This window comes from Macrobrachium nipponense, chromosome 3 (genome assembly GCF_015104395.2).
Source record: "Macrobrachium nipponense isolate FS-2020 chromosome 3, ASM1510439v2, whole genome shotgun sequence".
NCBI lineage: Eukaryota > Metazoa > Arthropoda > Malacostraca > Decapoda > Palaemonidae > Macrobrachium > Macrobrachium nipponense.
This window is the reverse complement of record NC_087202.1, coordinates 99,125,697-99,144,807: the sequence shown is the minus strand read 5'-3', so window position 1 is coordinate 99,144,807 and position 19,111 is coordinate 99,125,697. Positions and strand designations below refer to the sequence as shown.

Here is a 19,111-nt window from a genome sequence, read left to right as displayed (position 1 = left end):
CTGGTGTGGCTGAGTGATGAGAGGCGCCCATCCTATCGTCTTGAGCCTCTCCCTCTTCCCCAAATCCCCCTTCCTCTGTTATTTGTTGTGAAAGGGCCAATGAGCTAACTTCTTTGGGGAAGAGGGTCTTGTTGCTCTATTAGGGATATTATGCCTCACTGGCTTCTTTAGAGGTATTTGCTGCTGCCTTACCTCCATAGGGTTAGCTTGACTGTTAGATGTTTTTCTAACTGCCTGCTGTACCCAACCTATCGCTAGTGTCCATCCTTCTTCTATCTATAGCCTCTTCCAGTATGGCCTCTGGCAACAGCAATTGCGGCTCTAAGATATCCCCAATTCCCCATTCCTTATTGCTAGCAGGGAATCCAAATCAACAGTGCGGCTTAGTCTAGCCAAATCCCTCCTCATTAAAAGGATATTTGCCCAAACATTGGCACTTAAATTTGTCAAGTATGCAATTGCTTTGGCACCTAATTGTAGTAATCTAATGAACATTGATTCATCCACTACTTTTCTCGTCACTTCTGAGGATGCAATCTTTGCCACTGCTGTTGACCAAAGATCCAGCCAAGAAGCAGTCTAAAAGACAGAAGAAGCTGTTGCTTCTAACGTAGCAGCCTCTTGGCAAGTCATCGAAGGGCATTCCATTTTAACTTGATCTAAGGTTAACCCCAGGCCTTAACCTTACCACATTTGGGTTAATTTGTCTAGATAGCAAAGGAAAAGTCTGTGTCATATAATATTTCCTATGTTTCATCATTGGAGGAGGGATAAACTTAAAATAATCTATTTAATCTTAAGGAATTATCCCTTCCCGCAATCCGTGCGTTTACGTGTTGTAAAACGGACTCCGCATTACTTGAACAAGGCAATTCATACACCTTGGTATCCTTTTTCAACCCAAACACCATGTAAATCCCCGGAGGAAGCATACTGGCAGGTGTTTCCATTCCTCTGAAAGGTTATTGAATTGACGAATCAAATCAATCACCTCGGCATACGAAGCCAGAAACTCTTCGTTTTCTCATTCCTCCAGTTCTAGCATACTGTGCTCAGCCACAGGAGACGCTATCTCACTCCTATACCCTGACAAACTTCAGGGTGCTTCGTGGCCGTCTGCCCCTACGGCCGCGGCCTCTTTGATCTCTGATGGCAGCCGACGGCTCAATCCCGAACAGTTAGCAGGAGAATGAGGTCGCCTCACTCCTTCTCTGCTCGCGGATCTAGAGCGAGTCTCACCTATACCTCCAAGATGAATGCTCTCTCGAAACCGAGCTAATTTCCTCTCCAAGACGATATTTAATATCGTCTCCAACGGCCGTCAGAGAATTCGGCCTTGATCCTTCATCTAGGCGAACAACGCCTTCCACCAACGTTTCAGACAAGGTTGCCAACTCTCTATTCTTCGTTCTTTTAATAGGAGCCTTTTCATCCTTTCTCCATATTTTAAACAGTCTTACAGGGGAAACCGGTATCTGTGCTCTATCCTTTGCTGCACTTTTAACCTCCAATGTCGATTTCGCCAACGGCAATGTAGTCTTTCTTAGACGCTTTGTAGTCTCTACTGGCAACTCCGCGTCGGCCGCTAGCCCAGCTACCGTTGACTCACTCGCTCATTCGGACTCTTGCAAACGGCTTCGTCCGCTAGCTTTGAGCTTACCAGCCACTGACTTCTTGCCTTTCTTGCTGACTGGGATGTGACAGTCCTGGCCCGAAGATGAAGAAGAATTCACTCTTCTCCTCTTGGCGCGAGGTTCAGACACGAAATCCCGTATCCTCCAACGCTTGACTGGTACCCGCTGTGACGTCATCGAACTCAGCGATGACGCCGAGCTAGAGTAAGAAGACGAAGAAGACGACGAATCATGCCTTTTCTTTTTGTCTTTCTTATTAATTTTCTTCTCTAGATCCTGTAATTTCTTCATGACAGTATTAACTCACAAACATTCTACTTTGTTGTGTTACTCATTGTGATGATGATTTAATCAAAAGATCGCTACCAAAACGTATTATCGAACAATGTCTAGTTGGAAACAAGTGCAAACATCCATCTGACAAACCAATGTTTACATATTAGTCTGACAGTCGTCACAGTAGTTGACTAATTAACTGCAGTTTCGCTGTAAATGTGAAGTAATGATGCACTACTACAGTAAAAACCAACATAACAAGGAAAAAACTCATCCTAAAGCTATTCCAATTTCGGTTTGTATCCCGAAATCCAGTAAATAACCAGAGAAAAATGAATAACTGCTGCCGACACCAGATGTTAACACCAGGTGTCACAGAAACGGAATAAGCTCATGGGCTGTTGTTCCTAACCTTCTCACAAGGGGGCTAGTCTCCCTCACCTGATGTTTCCTCCCAAAATAAAAAAACTTCCACTGCTCAAGAGTCTAAGAACGACAATTGAGGGAAGGGAGCAAGTCAGCAACTCTCCCTTCCCCACAAGAGAGGAGGCAAGAAACAAGACAAGAACTTCCACTGGTCCTGGAGAGCAAGTCAGGACCAAAACACTGTCAGTAGTAGTACACTTCCACTACGTATTATCTATAGGAGCCGTATTTGGTATTTTTGCAGGAATCGCTCACTGATTCCCCCTATTTACCGGACTATCACTTAATCCCAAATGACTAAAAATACACATTACCACAATATTTATTGGAGTAAAAAGTTAGCAACATAAACTTCTATGTTGAGGAAAGAGGTTGAAAAGAATAAAAAATTGGTATTTTAAGCATGAAGTATCTTTGTATGAACTTTTTAAAACAAAAAACCTGTCTTGTGTTGATCTTCTACCTCTACAGTAGTACCTCAGCTTTCAAACTTGATCCATTTCAGAAAACTGATGGAAAGGAGATTTGTTCGAAATACGAAACAAATATCCACATATAAAATAAAGGGAATCAGGATAATTCGTTCCAGCCAACCCAAAAAGTCCAACTTTTAGAATTTATTATTATCGGTGTTAAAATTTAAATTAAGAGTGTAATTAATATAAAAGTATGTAATTGGAAGTGAAAATTTTTAAAAATTTTGTTTCTGTGTACATTTTACAAAGTGTTTCGTGAAAATGGCGCACGGCTGGCTGGGACAGAGGGAGGAGAGATGGGAATCCCTTGAGGAAACCGCAATTGTCACAGTAGGCAAAGGTTAATAAAATCATTTTTATTCACATTTTACAATGATAATCAAAGGAGAGAGTAATCAGCATGTATTATTGTTGATACATTTACACTTGGAACTTATGTCAAGGAGATTAATTATACCACAACAATTCAATTTACTGTTGGCAGACGGCAGAATTTAAAATAAACATGAGCATTTTCCAAACAAGTAATAAGTAAAGAATGAAAGTAATAAAAGGAAATATTAAATAACTTTTCATAAGAATTTGTTTAAATAAACAATCGAAGGCAGGCTGTGTGTTTATTATACTAGAGGAGTTACTTTTACAGTGCTAAAAAATCATAAAAAGCGTCACTCGATATGTATTTTACTGTAGCAAATTGAGTGTAGGTGAAAGAAATGGACGAATAATCATCTCAGCCCAGCTGGTCATCTCAGCCCAGCTGGTAAGTTGGTAAGTCAGTTAGAAGCAGGTCGCAGTCTCGAAAAATGTGACGAAATGTTTCAATATATCAATATATGCAAAGTATAAACAAAAATATTCAAACAAAAAAGAAAAAGCTGAAAGGCAGGATGGAGTCTGAACGCTAGTCTCTTCAATATTGCATCCAAAAGTGAACTGCATAGATTTGAGTGCATTCCTACTAGGTGTGTGGTTCTTCTGGCACTACCTTCAGTAACTGTTACCATAACCACCTTGCAAAAAACATAGCAGCCAAATTTCCAGCTTGCTGAAAGTTAATTCCCACATGTAAAGAGCGAGGGTTATATTCGTGTAAACACAATAAAAAATTATGGGCAATCATTTTTTGTAAAATACTTCAATCACTGATTAAAACTAAATTACTTACTCTGGTGATAACATCTTTGAAATGTGATTCCCGCCATGCTTCTGTTGGATGTGCCATCATCGTTAAGACTGCATTATCATACTCTTCATATTTATCGTACAAGAACACCAACTCGGCCCATAGATGTGCATGCTCTGCTGCCCGTAATACCTTCAAAATAATAGAATTGTTTGAAGTGAAAAATAAAATTACTTCATTGACGGCCAAATTTCAACAGTTAACATATCTTGATTCACTAAACTCCAATCTCACCTTTGGAATGTTAACTCTGGACCAGAAGAGCTCGAGATGCTCCCTCATCTTCTCCGGCTTGTACTTTGAATAAAGGATGGCTAGTTCTGTAAACATACCCATATGTGCACGCTCTAGTCCTAGGGCAGCCTCTAGTAAATTAATAAGTTCATCGAAATACCCACGATCCTGATAGTAATTAATAAGGTCTTCTAATTCATCAGCATGAACAACTATGTGAAGGCCGCAGTTCTGAGCAAGACGGAACTGTTCATTGTCAACACAGGCAAAGCAAACCTCCTTCCACGTTCTAGTACTGTATGAAAAAATAAAATCCCTTAGTTTTACTGAGTATTTGGCAATGTTTCTACATCTAATATGATTTTTTTTTCTAAAAAAAATGTCTTGAATTTGTATAACAAGTCAAATTTATATTAGCACAAGGGAACTTTCAAGTAAACTAATAAATCCTTACCTGTTTGCTTTACGGGCAGATTCTACAGCACCCTGGAACTCTTTAAGGTGGACGAGTGTGATGGCTAATCTTGCAAAGTTACTAACATTATTGTACAAGAGTTTGGCTGCATCGTACATGCCATCATCAAAACAACGGTCACCAATCTGGTTAAGGAAAAATTTTAGTTCAAAAAGTTATTCCAATCTTTTCTGAAAAATCTGTAAAAAGATAACACCATGATAAATCAGTAAACAATCATTTCACATTATTTTCAAATTATTTAAAAAAGTAATGTAAAAAACAGAAAACTTATTCTCTTCAATGGATATTGATTTGCTATGAATATCATAATTCTAGAAGGCAATGCAGGGTAATAATAAGTGGTATTGTGTGTAGCACAATACTAGCTTTTTAATTTATTTTTAGTAAAATTCTCTGGCATGATAACATAAGGCTCAACGATCAAATTGGTAATTTTGTCTCAACAACCCATTACACACAAAAATTGAGTACTAAACATGCCGTTAAATGCACTAATTTTAAGTTAAAGGTTAAATCTGTCCTGAATTCCACACCAAATGTTACAAAATAACAGAGGTATAAAGATCTACTTATCATGATCTAAAAATACATTAGATGGCTCTAATGTTAAAGTGCTCCTGCCAAACATAATCCCAATTATGTAGTTATGTTAAGCACAAATTTAAAAAATGTAAATTTATGATATGTACTATACCTTTTGTATATCTGCATGATTTGGAGCTGCAATGAACTCTTCCAAGTCAGCTAACCTGTTTGTTTTTGCATATGCATAGCAGAGTTCACTTTCAACATAGGACTCTCTTGCTTTTTTCCGAGCCATGACCAGGTATCTAACTAAATCTTCCCAGTGACCTACAAAAAAAACAAAGTATTAATATAAAATAATGCCTGTTTCAATGATTAATGACAGCAATACTGGACTTTTAACTTGAAAAAATACAGTGAGCAATGCAGAGCAACCTAATGCCCTTATATATCATAGGACCATATAAAGAAGGAAAGGATATTATTATATCTGTTTGAAAAGAACCTTTATGCTTACAAAGGGACTTTACTACATAACCCTTGTGAGGAAGTTCATCAGAAAAAATACATTTTCATAAGTCTTTCTCCCAGCAAGCCATCAGTCATAATTGCCTCCACTGTAATGATCCATAGAATCAATCTCTTGTTCACACAAGTAGAGTAGTGCTTTTACAACATAAGGTCCACAAGGATACCAGGTACTTAATTGCAACCACAAATTGTGTGTAGACTGAGCATGGAAGCACAAGAATGAATGGGGTTGGGAAGTGGGTACTTATGGAAGAATGCCTCAGCAAGAAAACTTAGCTTATTTAATTTTTTTGTTCACAATCCAACCAATCAAATAAATGGCTTATTTTCTATTAAGTAGGAGGTAGAGTTGCACGCATCTATGAATGCTGCAAAGTCTGATGGATCAAAGAGATGTCTTGGAAATTGTATTAGGGTATGGACATAAGCTTTCAGAATTCAAGAAGGGTTGTACTGAAGTCAAGAAGCCAAAACAGCACAGCAAAACATCCTTATTTAGTTTTAGATTTATTGCAGAATTGTGGAGAATCAAATCAACTAAAAAGTGGGATGCAGAAATGAGATAATTAAAAATTAACTTGTCAGTATGATAGACTAAGTCTTTGGAAAACTCTACCCATGAATGGCAAATGAAGGCTTTCTGAGCTATCTTGCCAATGTTCTCTAGAATAATGTGATGATTATCAACGTACTAATTTTGTTTGTTTCCTTTTCTGTTCCTGTAAGGGTGGAAAATAATTTTACACATGCTTGTATTGTAATGGCAAAATCCTCACGGGACAAGACAAAGTGTAGTCGAACTTGAGGCAGAGATAACCAAGACTACTGTGGAAAGGCACTAGCTATATACAGTAGCCCCCCGGTTCACAACCGTATTAGAACTCGACATAATCGGATTTCGCCACTAAATTTCCAATAAACTTTGTATCTGTTTTCAACCAAAAAACCAGTTTCCGACCCCCGACCATATGATGTTTGTAAACAAAACTGTTTCCGCCAACCGCCGCTAGTTGCCGTCATCCAGTATTACCAAATGTAGCACATTTTCATGTTTTTTTTAGCATAATTTGACCCAAGAATTGAAGCTTAGCATAATTTCTTTCACACTTAGGGTTCTGGTACAATTTTAGAATGTATTTTCACTAAAATTTTAAATAAAATGCAGAAAATTCCTCAATTTCATACACAGCTATAGTGAATATATGTATCTTCATAGTGAAATTGCCTCAAAAGCAGCACTAACAAATGAGTTAATTGCTAAGTTTGAACCCAAGTAAGGAATGTTAAATTTTGTGAAAATAAATAAATACCCACAGTGACATGACAAACGATCAGTAAAGTGTTAATAATGTTTTTTCTTTGTGAGTAAAGAATTAATTTTTTCCTTTTTTAAGTTTTATTTTTTCAGTAGTTATTTTAATTTTTCAGTAAATATCAATATGTTATATTTGAAGTAATTTTCACACATTTTCAAGTATTTATTAATTGTGTATGTGACCTGTTAAAGAAAAATGGTTCTCAGTGGCATGATAATGATGCAGTAATAAGTAAAATTTGTATGTTTTTCTTCACATTTGTATGTGTGATCTTCACACATTTGTCAAATAGTATACTAGTGATTGCATATCAAATAGTATACTAGTGATTGCGTATGTGATCTATTAAAGAAAAATGGTGTTTTATTCGAGTTTGCTAACATGGAAAGATCAACAAATTATTAGTTATAATATTGTCTGTTCGTCACTTTGTATCACTTCACCTAATATATAAATGTTTTAAATTTCCATTACATCGTCGTTTTAGCTCAAATGTATTAGAGAAATGAGATAATGATAGATTAATAGCATAATTCTGGCACAAAATTGCACCATATTTGGCATAACTTCTTGCTTGGACCGACTAGCATAATTTAGCAAAACGGTTGGTAACACTGGTGACGCCACTGCATTGTTTAAAGTCCGCAGCTATTGTTTTCAAACATTCAAACATGTGTCGTGTCTCGTACACCTTGCGCGCATTGCGTTTGCTTTTTCGGTGGTATCAACTCTATACGCAGTTACCTTTTGATTCATCACGGGTCCCAACATTACTACTGGATTTCTATGTTCAAACCTTTTGCTATTGTTAATCTCTGAAATAATGGAAAAGTGTTTACATGGCATCTCGCGTTTTCCTGCTTCAAAATGTTTCCATCATTTCCAACTCCAAAATAAACCATAAGTTTCGTCTATCCTCTCCTCTGCATGAAAGTGATGTGGAAAAAAAAAAAAAAAAAAAAAAAAAAAAAAAAAAATTTAATCAAGCACTCTTGCTTAATTTTTTTTCAAGCGTAGACCCATTCTAAAATGACAATTTGTCGAAAATTGCATTTTTCCTAACTATACAAACCTGAGGTCCTTTAACAATAGGAAGGTAACTAGCGGCAGCTGGGACGGTCGTAAGCTTCGAACAAGGGGAGAACGGTAGTTAACTGCTTGTCCGATCGTGTGCGCGCCCGCGCGCCCGAGAGGTGAAGAATCACTTTTGCTTTAGGCCCATGCAAAAAGTTGCAGAGTGAGGGGTGGCATGAGGTGGGACTATATGTAAAGGACCTCAGGTTTGTATAGTTAGGAAAAATGCAATTTTCGACAAATTGTCATTTGTTCCGATACGTAATACAAACCCTCGGTCGGTCCTTTAACAATAGGAAGACTCACTTCTTGGTGGGAGGAATCTAGTCTTTTTTGGTGAACAGACTGGTGTTCGTCCAACCCTGGAGTGCCTCCCTGGTCGTAAGAGCAAGGGAGGGATCCAAACTCCTGTCCGATTGATCGGGGTGTGCACCGCAGGATCAATGGTCAGACCTCTGGGCCAAGTACTAAGAAGAAGGCAAGCGTATCTCTTCGTACCAGCAAGCAAGAACTTGTTCCTGTTTGCAAGAGACAATCATAAAATGATGGGTTTGTCTCAATTTGGCATCCACTTCCTCCCCCTTGTTGGAGGAAGTGGTGGATATTTACTCCTATCCCTACTGAAAGGGATAGGATGGTGCTCTATTGAGTAGCTCACCTGCATCTCGTCCTTACCCAGCAGGGTGACGACCGTGTCCCTCTACCCAAAGGTAGAGGGAAGAAAAAGATGGGAAGAGGAGCCAGTCACACTCTCATTCCTCATCCATTCTTATGGTCACACCAGGACTCGATGCTGTTCAGCCTGCGAGGGTCTGGGCTAACTACACAACGTGTTGAGCAACCACCACGGTTCCCAAGGAAAAAGATCCAAGGAACTGTGGGCAATATCCTGAAGGTAGAAGGAGGTGCATGCGGTCCGGTTGGACCAGGCGCCTGCCTTCATTACCTGCGCCACGGAGAAGTTCTTGCGGAACGCGAGAGAATGATGAAGAGGCGTCCACACTCATCCTGGGTGTCGAGTTTCTTCAGACAGCTCCGTCACACCTTCACAGGACAAAGCAGCATAGCCTTCGTATCGGAGGCGGTGACATCCATTAGGGAGGGTATTGTGAAGGACTCGAACCAATCGTCAGTTACCGAAGGGTTCTGAGTCTTCGCTACGAAGATCGGTACGAAATCGAGCGTCACAAATCCCCATCCCTTTGTGCTTGACTTCTCAAGAGAAGTCATGCAGTTACCTAAGACGAAAAGAAGGGAATAGTCGTATGACCTATCCCTCTTCTCGACTTTGGTTATGTACAGTACTCATACTGACAAGCTATTAAGACGAAGTAATGATTGCTCTGGAACAACCGAACTAAGTCCACAGCATAGTTCGTAACTGACTCGGGCGCTCTGACAGCTGCCGACTGACTGGTTCGGAATCAGTAGAGGCAAGTTGTCCAAGCATCCGGGTAAGTCACGTGACCTTCGCCCTTTAAAGAGTTATGCTGAGAGACCAAACAAATAAAATATTTGTTAGTCACCGATGCCGGACTGCGCGGCGATGATTCTCTTAATGCATAAGCTCAAAAGGCGAAAGTCAATTGCCTTCAAAAGACCGAGGTCCCTGATGGCAAGAAAATCTCATAGACGTTGAATCTCAGCTTAAGGAGAAACAACACTATGTGACGTTGAAGACGAAGGTAGGCAATGAATGCAACCTACGTCTTCCAGCTGAATCGAGAGAAGGAATCTCAAGATTCTAAACCTGTGCTTACAAATGACTGAAAACGCTAACCGCCATTTCATTGCTGTCCGTTGTGCAATGAAAGCGGGGCGTTCTTCAGTAATGAAACACAGGGGAGAGCCGCTTGAAGAACTGCTTCTCATGGGCTGAACGTTGGAAGTAGAGCTGGCAGGTGTGGGAGTAGGCGATGTCTTTCAATACATCTGCTAATCCGGGGTGAACAATGAACAATTGTACACCTCCGAATACAAGATATTTTGAGGACAAACTCAGATTCCGCAAAAATCATTCGCATTATCGGGATACGATGCAGCAAGAGACTATTACAGAATTCTGTTACCGTGCGGTAAACAGAAAGATGAGAGTCGAATAGATATCTCTGTTTAAAATTCTCGCAATACCGAAGACGATGAATACTAGCGTTTCTCAGCAGTAGATGGTCATTCATGTATGCGAGAATCCCCATTAATCAGAGACTTAAGTCCGTGATTGTTGGGCAGAGATACGGTTGTTATTCAATCAAAGCAGGTGAGAAAGACATAAACAACCGTCTATCTCAAAGCGGCAGCTGATACTGAAATGCCTCGGGCAATTCAATACGCAGTAGCTGTCGCTGACTCGTCATCCTGAGTTGCCAAGTAATCCTTTCCACGAAGGAATGCGTTCGGCTAGAACCACCGAGCATAAAAAGATATGCTCGAGCAATTATATTTAAGCGAAACTAATTTCGGTAAATATAAAAGCTTAAATGGTGTTGTTGTGACAACACCATAAGTATATAAAATTGAAACTGGAAACTCCTGGGAGGTTGCAGGCAACCCGGGTTGCAGTTCAATTAGAATACTTTTCGTCTAAGTCGCAATCCGTAGAATAACCAGGATATGCGCCTACCCCTCGGACCATTCAACTGCTTAGCAGAATCATGTCGCGAGGTTAATATACGTAGTATATTTGTAGGATTCTGAACAACGATCTCCATCCTAAATTCTTTCCTTCAAGAAAACAAAATAAGGATTGAGATCGACCACCTTCGTTCTCTATTAAAGAGAGTGAAGGAGAAGTCTTCCTCGAAGGAAAGCTTCAATGGTGAACAGAATACTAAGACGATAGTTCCAGCCAAACTGGATATTCCCGTCCGTTCTTCTCTATTCCAGGTTGGTCGCCTACTGTGAGATAGTCTTCTTTCAGCAGCAGTCTTCTTCCTAATGCTAGAAATTCCAGGAATTCGAGCATAGGCGAGGTTCCGATTATCGTGTAACATATCGGGGATTCTCGTCTCGCTCACTCCTAGCTACCTCGCTCTTCCCGGTGTAGCCCGAGGAAGTTGAAGGTAGTGGAGAGACAGACCTGACGTTCCCCCCCCGCTCGCTGGCAGAACCAGCGTACGTGGGGGGGCTGCAGCCGATCACCAACCCGCGGTGGGGATCGATCTGCAGGCCTGGCCGTGCCGCTCACCTGTGGCGAGCGGCTCGACTGAGCACGTCGACCCCGGTCCCGTGCGTCAGACGAGCTGCTGCTGGTCACCGTATCCGCCCGGTCCCTGTGGGAGCGGCGGTCAGGTGACCTGCAGAGCTCGCTTTCGCCGTGAGACCGGTGAGCGTCCTCGCGGCACGTCAAACCGCTGGTACCAGCCGAGGCTGGTACCGTCGGTCGAGGGGACCTGGGGGACCTCTTCCCAGCCTCAACCCGTGGCCGGTCAGAGACCGTCACGTCCACCCGATGCGGTACCGGCCTGGTCGCTGCGAGAGCGGGCCCGCTGGCCTGGCGAGAGTCACCTGAGCGGCCTCTCGACAGTCTTCTGCTCCGTGCCTCGGTCATGACGCTGAGCGAACTCAGGCGTCTTAACTTTGGCTGCACGGTCACCCGAAGGAGATCGTACACTCGGAACTTCTCGCGGACGAGAAACCGAGCCGGTACCTGGCTTAGCAGCAGAGCTGCCAAGACCAGGCGAGGGTGTACCAGCGGTAGCCAGCACACCCTTGGTCCCCGTCTTCTTCTTCTTCTCAGAAGGGGAGACGGGCCCCGTTCCCGAAGGAACAGGAGGACCAGCAGAAGAACCCCCCCGTCACACCGGAATGTGACGAGCCCTTCGAAGTTCCCGAAGGAGTCTTCTTAGGGGGAATAACAAAACCCGGTTTACCAGCTGGTCGCTGCGAGAGCGGCCGCTGGCCTGGCGAGAGTCACCTGAGCGGTTCTCGCCAGCCTTCTGCTCCGTGCCGTGGTCTTGGCGCCGAGCGAACTCTGGCGCCGAAACTTTGGCTGCACGGTCTCCCGAGGGAGAGCGTACACTCGGGATCTCCCGCGAACGAGAGCCGAGCCGGAAACCTGGCGTAGCGGCATCGCCGCTAGCACCAGGCGAGGAAGTACCAGAGCTAACCGATACTCCTCTGGTCCCCGTCTATCTCTTCCTTACGGAAGGGGAGACGGGCCCCGCTCCCGAAGGAGCAGGAGGACCAGCAGAAGGACCCCCCGTCCCACCGAGGTGGGACGGGCCCTTAGAAGTTCCCGAAGGAGACTTCTTAGGGGGGGGAGGCAGCCTTCTTCTTCTTCGGCTTATGGGCCTTAGAAGTCGAAGGGGAAGAGGGCAGCAACAGACGAAGACGAAGATGACACCTTCCTCTTCTTCGTCAGCTCACGCAGGACAGTCGTCAGGTCCTCCATCCAGGCCGGAGTCGGGCCTATTGCCGAAGCAACACGGCCCGACTGCACCTGTCCGGAAGGACCTGGGACTGGGGAAGACACACCATGGGCAGGACCAGCATGGACAGGCGCAGGAACAGGAGCGACAGGAACAGCAACCAGCTCAGGAGCGGCAGGAACAGCGGCACCGGTAAACACAGAAGGGACAGCCACGCCCAGTAGCGGGAACCACATCAGCGACAGGTACGGCAGGCCCAGCCATCGCCTCGTAGAATCATCGGCAGCCAGCGTGGTACTGGCGGCCGGTCCAGGGGCGAGCTGCTGGAACAGCGGAAGTCAGGGGCAGGCAACACGAAGAAAACACAGGCAGCGGCGGCATACCCCTCCTCGGTACGGCGGCGACCGGCCCTAGAAGCGGCAGACGGCGTCACCGACACAGCATGGGGAGTGTAGACCAGCGGGGGGAAGCAGCATAAGCGCCGTGAAGGTTGTAGTGGAGACCACTCCAAGGTCACCGCCCCAGACCTCGCTAGACTCTGCAGCAGATCGTGGATGCTAGGCACGCCCTGCAGCCGCAGTGGTCCATACCTGTCCAAGGTCGTCTCCCACGGCTGTAGCACCTGCGGTAGCACAGACAGATTAGTAAGAGGGGTTCCCTCACGCACGGGGGGGAGACCATGCCCCACCCCACCCCGAACGGAAGGAAGACCCCAAAAACAAAATACGAGGAAGCTGAGCGGGGGGGGGGCAGGAAAGAAGACGAAGAATCGGATACCAAGGGAGTCGCGGGAGAGCTTTCCGACGACTTCCTGGCAGACCTTCGCTTCCCCTACCCCGCACAGCGGTGAAAAGTAATATGAAAATGAAACAGAATACTGCACTTGCGATTCACTTCATAGAACTTAAAGAGGGAAAAATCAATTCCCGGTAAGAGCGGAAACTTGATCCATAATAATATGATGCTATCATAAAATATATATGAAAATGAACAATACTGCACTTGCTATTTTCACTTTCACAGCAATAAATCGTAAGGATTAATTCCCGGGTAAGAGCGGAAATTGATCCAAAATTAAATTTGATGCAATTAATAAATGAAAATGAAAAGAAAACTGCATTGCGAATCCACTTTCATTGCATTCTATTCATACAAAATAAGAGGCTCTTGCCGAGCGCAATCAAGCTCTCGGCAACGAACGCACAGGGCAAAAATATAATGAAAAAGAGTACTTACATCTTTCAATTACACACTTTCGCCCAAAATACATGACTCGGCGCGAGTGCGCCCGCCCTCGGCACCGAGACATAATTCAAGGGTTCAATTCATGAAAAGAGCGGAAATCGCCGTCTCTACGGCGATAGCTCCATGTTGATTCATAATTAAGTAATGAAAATGAAAACAGTGTACTTACAGTTTCATTTTCAAGTCAAACCAAACCATTAGTAAAAAACACAATATAAACAAAGCATACGACGATGAAGCGGGCAGAGAGCGATGACGAACACGTCCTTCACACCCGCGGCCGAAAGCAAAAGTGATTCTTCACCTCTCGGGCGCGCGCACGATCGGACAAGCAGTTAACTACCGTTCTCCCCTTGTTCGAAGCTTACGACCGTCCCAGCTGCCGCTAGTTACCTTCCTATTGTTAAAGGACCGAGGGTTTGTATTACGTATCGGAACAAACCATGCTCACACTTGAGGCGTGCGTTTCAGTAGCAAATACAATACGTACTTAAGTGTTAGGTTTAGAGTGAAGGCAATGTTACGTACGTAGGTTACATGTGCGTTTCGGTAGTGAATGCAATCTTTAAGCTTTGTTAAGCTTGCCGGTAAAGAAGAGGTTTGCCATAGCTTAAATCAGAGAAGCCACTATACCATATTAAGTGCGTAGTAATTAAGAAATTAAGACGAATCTTTTATGTCGTACTGTAATACGTCAGTTTACGTGTAAGATTTGGTAGTGAAACCAGTTACATACGTAACATGTTCGGTTCGGTAGCAACGCAACCTAAGCTTTTTAAGCTTGCCGGTAAAGAAGAGGTTAGCCTTAGCTTAACTCAGAAGCCGCTGCGGTATACATTAATTATAGAAATTAACGGAGAAGTTCTTGTGTAACTCGAGGGAGTGTACTTCTAGGTCATCTTGGTGCTGACGAAGAGTCTTCAACACTCAGCCTGGGATGTCGAGTTTTTTCAGAAAGCGCGGTCGCGCTTTCACAGGACAAAGCAGCATCTCCTTCGCATCGAAGGCGGTGAAGTCCATTAGGGAGGGGATTGTGAAGGACTCTAACCGATCGTCAGGAACCGAAGGGTTCAGAGTCTTCGCTACGAATTCGGTACGAAATCGAGCGTCACGAATCCCCATCCCCTGGATGCTTGACTTCGCAGGAAAAGTCATGCAATTACCTCAGAGGAAAAGAAGGGAATGGTCGTATGACCTATCCCTCTTCTCGACTTCGGTGATGTCCTGTACCCATACTGGTCTATCCGTCTGCAGTGAAGTTGTTCTTCTCGGTAGTGGATAGGACACCGACACTCAATGGTGGGTGTCGATGGTATGGGTACTGTGACAAGCCGTTAGGACGAAGAAAAGACTGTTATGGAACAACCGAACTAAGTCCACAGCGAAGTTCGTAACAGACTTGGGCGCTCTGACAGCTGCCGACTGACTGCGTTCGGTAGGAGGCAAGTTGTCCAAGCACCCGAGCAAGTCACGTGACCTTCGCCTTAAAAGGGTTATGCCAAGAGACTAAACAAATAATTTGTTCGTCACCGATGCCAGAAGGCAAGGTGATGACTCTCTTAAGGCATGTGCCCAACAGGCGAAAGTCAATTGCCTTCTAGAGACCGAGGTCCCTGATGGCAAGATATCTCATAGTATAGTTGATTCTCGGCTAAGGAGAAACAACACTATGTGTCGTTGAAGACGAAGGTGTACAGAAAATGCAACCTACGTCTTCACAGCTGAACCGAGAGAAGGATTCTCAAGATCTGAACCTGTACTACAAAGACTGAGAACGCTAACCGCTATTCATTGCTGTCCGGTGAGGATCGTAGTTGCAATAAAAGCGGAGCGCTTTTCAGTAATGAAGACAGGGAAATACTAGCCCTGAAGAACTGCTTCTCATGGGCTGAACATTTGGAAGTAGAGCTGTCAGGTCGGAGAGTAGCGATGTCTTCTGACATCTGTTAATTCGGGGCGAGCAATGAATAATTGCACACCTACGAATACGAGATATTTTGAAGACAAACTCAGATGTCTGCAAAAATAATTCGCATTATCGCGGTGCGATGCAGCGGGTGACTAGTACAGACTTCGTTACCGTGCGGTAAACAGAAAGATGAAAGAGTCCAAGAGATATCTCTGTTGAAAATTCTCGCAATGTCGAAGGCGATGAAATCGAGCGTCACAGCAGTAGATGGTCCTTCATTATTGCGAGAATCCCCGTTAATCAGAGACCTAAGTCCATGATTGTTGGGCAGAGATAGGCGGTTCGGTAGTCAATCAAACCAGGGGAGAGAGAGACGTAACCGACCATGCATCTCCGAGACCTAGCTGATACTGAGCCGCTATCAGGCAGTTCAATACGCAGTAGCTCTCGGTGACTCGTCATCCTGAGTTGCCAGGTAATCCATTATTCCACGAAGGAATGCGTTCGGCTAGAACCATCGAGCGTGAAAGAATACGCTGCGAGCAATTATTTTATTTAACCCGAAAACGGATTTTCGGTAAATAGCAAAAGCTGATTTGGTGTTGTCATGACAATACCAAGTATCTAAAATCGAAACTGATTTAACTGTGGGAGGTTGCAGGCAACCCCGAGTTGCAGTTCAATTAAGATACAATTCGTCTCGGTCACAAACCGTAGAGTTAACTACGGTATGCGCCTACCCCCCGGACAATTCAACTGTTAAAAGAATCATGTCGCGAGGGTAATATACGTAGTATATTTGTAGGTTCTGTACCACGACCTCCATCCTAAATTCTTTTCCTCTCGAGGAATGAGAATAAGGATTGGAGATCGACCGCCTTCGTTCTCTAGTCAAGAGAGTGAAGGAGAAGTCTTTCCCAAAGGAAAGCTTCAATGGTGAACAGAATACCGAAGACGATAGTTCAAGCCAAACTGGAAGTTCCCGTCCGTTCTTCTCTATTCCAGGTTAATCGCCTACTGTGAGATACTCTTCTTTCAGCAGCAGTCAGTCTTCTTCTCAATGCTAGAAATTACAGGAATTCGAGCATAAGCGAGGTTCCCGATTATCGTGTAACAATTATCGGGGATTCTCGCTCACTTTGGACCGTGGTCTCGCCTAAGTGTTTGGAGATCGTAAAAAACTCGAACACTCTGAGTGCGCTAGAAATTCCGTAGAATTCTAAGCACTCTGCGAAACCCCCCCACCGAATTCGTCAAACGATATATCGGCTGGTGGTCCTCCCGATTACCGTCCAGAAATCGAGAAAGGGGCAGGATCCCTCCTCAACGACCGGGGCTTACGTCAGGTAGGACCCGAAGGTCCCCCCGGTAGCGCAGCCCCTAACGTGGGATCTTACAGAGAAATCTCTGTAGGATCCCTCCCCTTTCCCTCGTAGCCGTAAGGAGAGAGGGAATGGGGGAGGAATTGGATACTGGCTCGCCTTCCCAGCGGAACTAGCAGTTGGAGAAGAAAAGGAGCAGCCATCGCCTTACGGCGATGGCCTCTCAGAGCCTGGGAAAACGTATCGTCAGGAGAAAAAGTTTTCCCGAGGAGGGTTACGAACTCATACTGTAGGTAAGGGTCTGCCGCCACTGTGAACGTCGTCTGGGTGGGGCTGATCGACACCTGACAGGAGAGAGCCGATACCGTCCTCCGACTCATTCCAGTCCTCGTCGAGGTCGAAACCTCAGGAGGACCTAAGGGGTATTCCAAATACGGTGTCCGAAGACACGTAGAAACGCCTCTGTGCGCAGTAGAGGAGGTGAAGTAGCTTGTTCGACCGGCCAGAACTGAGAGCGCCTTCTTGTCCGGAGACGAGAGACTACCTGGTTCAACACAGTCGGCAAGCTCCGATCGCGGCAGACCCACCGTCGATTTGGGTTCCCTCTCGGGCCCCAAAACGACTCGAGCCGAGACGTGGCTCTGCTGGTGGGAGCGGCGATCCTTCCCCGAGGTCGTTGTGCTGACGAATCAGCGCCATAACCTCGGCAAAGTTCCTCTGGATCTCGGAAGTCACAGCATCTTGCAGAGTGGGACCGTTAAGCCCTTCGAACAAGAGCATATTCCGAGAACCTTCCTCCTAAGAAGGGGGAACAGCGACAGCCCTCTCGGTCTTCTCCATCCACTTGCGCATACGTCCTGGCTGGTCCAAGAACCGTGCCTGGCACGTAGGGCGTCGTGGTGGGATCATGAGGGGCGCACCCCTCACGATCACTCACTCAATACCTCGCTCCTCCCGGTGTAACCCGAGGAGGTTGAAGGTACGGGAGAGGCAGACCTGACGCTCCCTCCTCGCTCGCTGGCAGAACCAGCAGGCTTGGAGGGCTGCAGGCGATCGTCAACCCGCGGTGGCGATCGAGCTGCAGGCCTGGTCGAACCGTCTCGCTGTGGAGAACGGCTGGACTGAGCACAGCGGCCCCGATCTCGAGTGTCAGAAGAGCTGGTGCTGGTTGCCGTACCCGATCGCTCTCTGTGAGAGCGACGGTCAGGCGACCTGCAGGCTCCACTGTCACAGTGAGACCGGTGCTTGTCCTCACGGCACGTCACGTCGCTGGTTCCCAGCCGTGGCTGGCACCGGCGAAACGGGAAGGACCTCTTCCCAGCCTCAGCCCATGGCCGGTCGTGGACCATCACGTCCCCGGGTAGCCAGCTGGTCGCCGCGAGAGCGAGAGCTGGTCTGGTGAGAGTCGCGTGAGCGGCTGTCACCAGTCTTCCACCCCGTGCCGTGAACCTGACGCTGAGCGGACTCAGAGGTCTGGTTCCTGGCTGCACGGTCGCTGGTAGGCGACCGTACACTCGGTACCTCCCGCGAACGAGAGGCCGAGACGGACCCTGATGCAGTGGCAGAACCACTGACACCAGGCGAGGAAGTACCGGTGTTAGCCGGTACCCCTCTGGTCCCCGTAGTCTTCTTCCTTGCGGAAGAAGAGACGGGCCCCGCTCCCGAAGGAGCAGGAGGACCAGCGGAAGGAACCCTCCCGTCCCACCGAGGTGAGACGGGTCCCGAGAAGCTCCCGAGGGAGACTTCTTAGGAGGGAGGAGGCAACCTTCTTCTTCCTCGGCTGTGAAGCCTTAGAAGTCGAAGGGGAAGAGGCGGCAGCCGACGACGATGAAGATGAAGACGACGACGACGACACCTTCCTCCTCTTCTTCGTCAGCTTCCTCAGGACAGACGTAAGATCTGCTATCCAGGGCGGAGCCGGGGCTGCTGTAGCCGAAGCCACAGGGCCCGGACGCACCTGTACAGACAGACCAAAGTCTGGGGTAGTACCACCACGAACAGGGACGACGTCAGCAGGTATGGGCATCTCAGGAACAGCAGGCACAGCCAGCACAGCATCGGTAGGGACAGCCGAGCGCAGCAACGGCAGGGACAGCCAGCGCAGCAACGGCA

The 19,111-nt window shown here is 45.7% G+C and overlaps 1 protein-coding gene across 1 annotated transcript in view; it reads right to left on the bottom strand.

The window, feature by feature from the left end:
• LOC135221913 (clathrin heavy chain 1-like) overlaps positions 1-19,111 on the bottom strand; it is a 106,091-nt gene that overhangs the window by 23,838 nt on the left and 63,142 nt on the right. Inside the window, exons 18-21 of the mRNA XM_064259929.1 lie at positions 5,405-5,562; positions 4,687-4,832; positions 4,233-4,527; positions 3,981-4,130 (exon numbers count right to left, since the gene is read on the bottom strand). Of these exons, the coding sequence (XP_064115999.1) occupies positions 3,981-4,130; positions 4,233-4,527; positions 4,687-4,832; positions 5,405-5,562 (749 nt within the window). The remainder of the gene's footprint in view (positions 1-3,980; positions 4,131-4,232; positions 4,528-4,686; positions 4,833-5,404; positions 5,563-19,111) is intronic.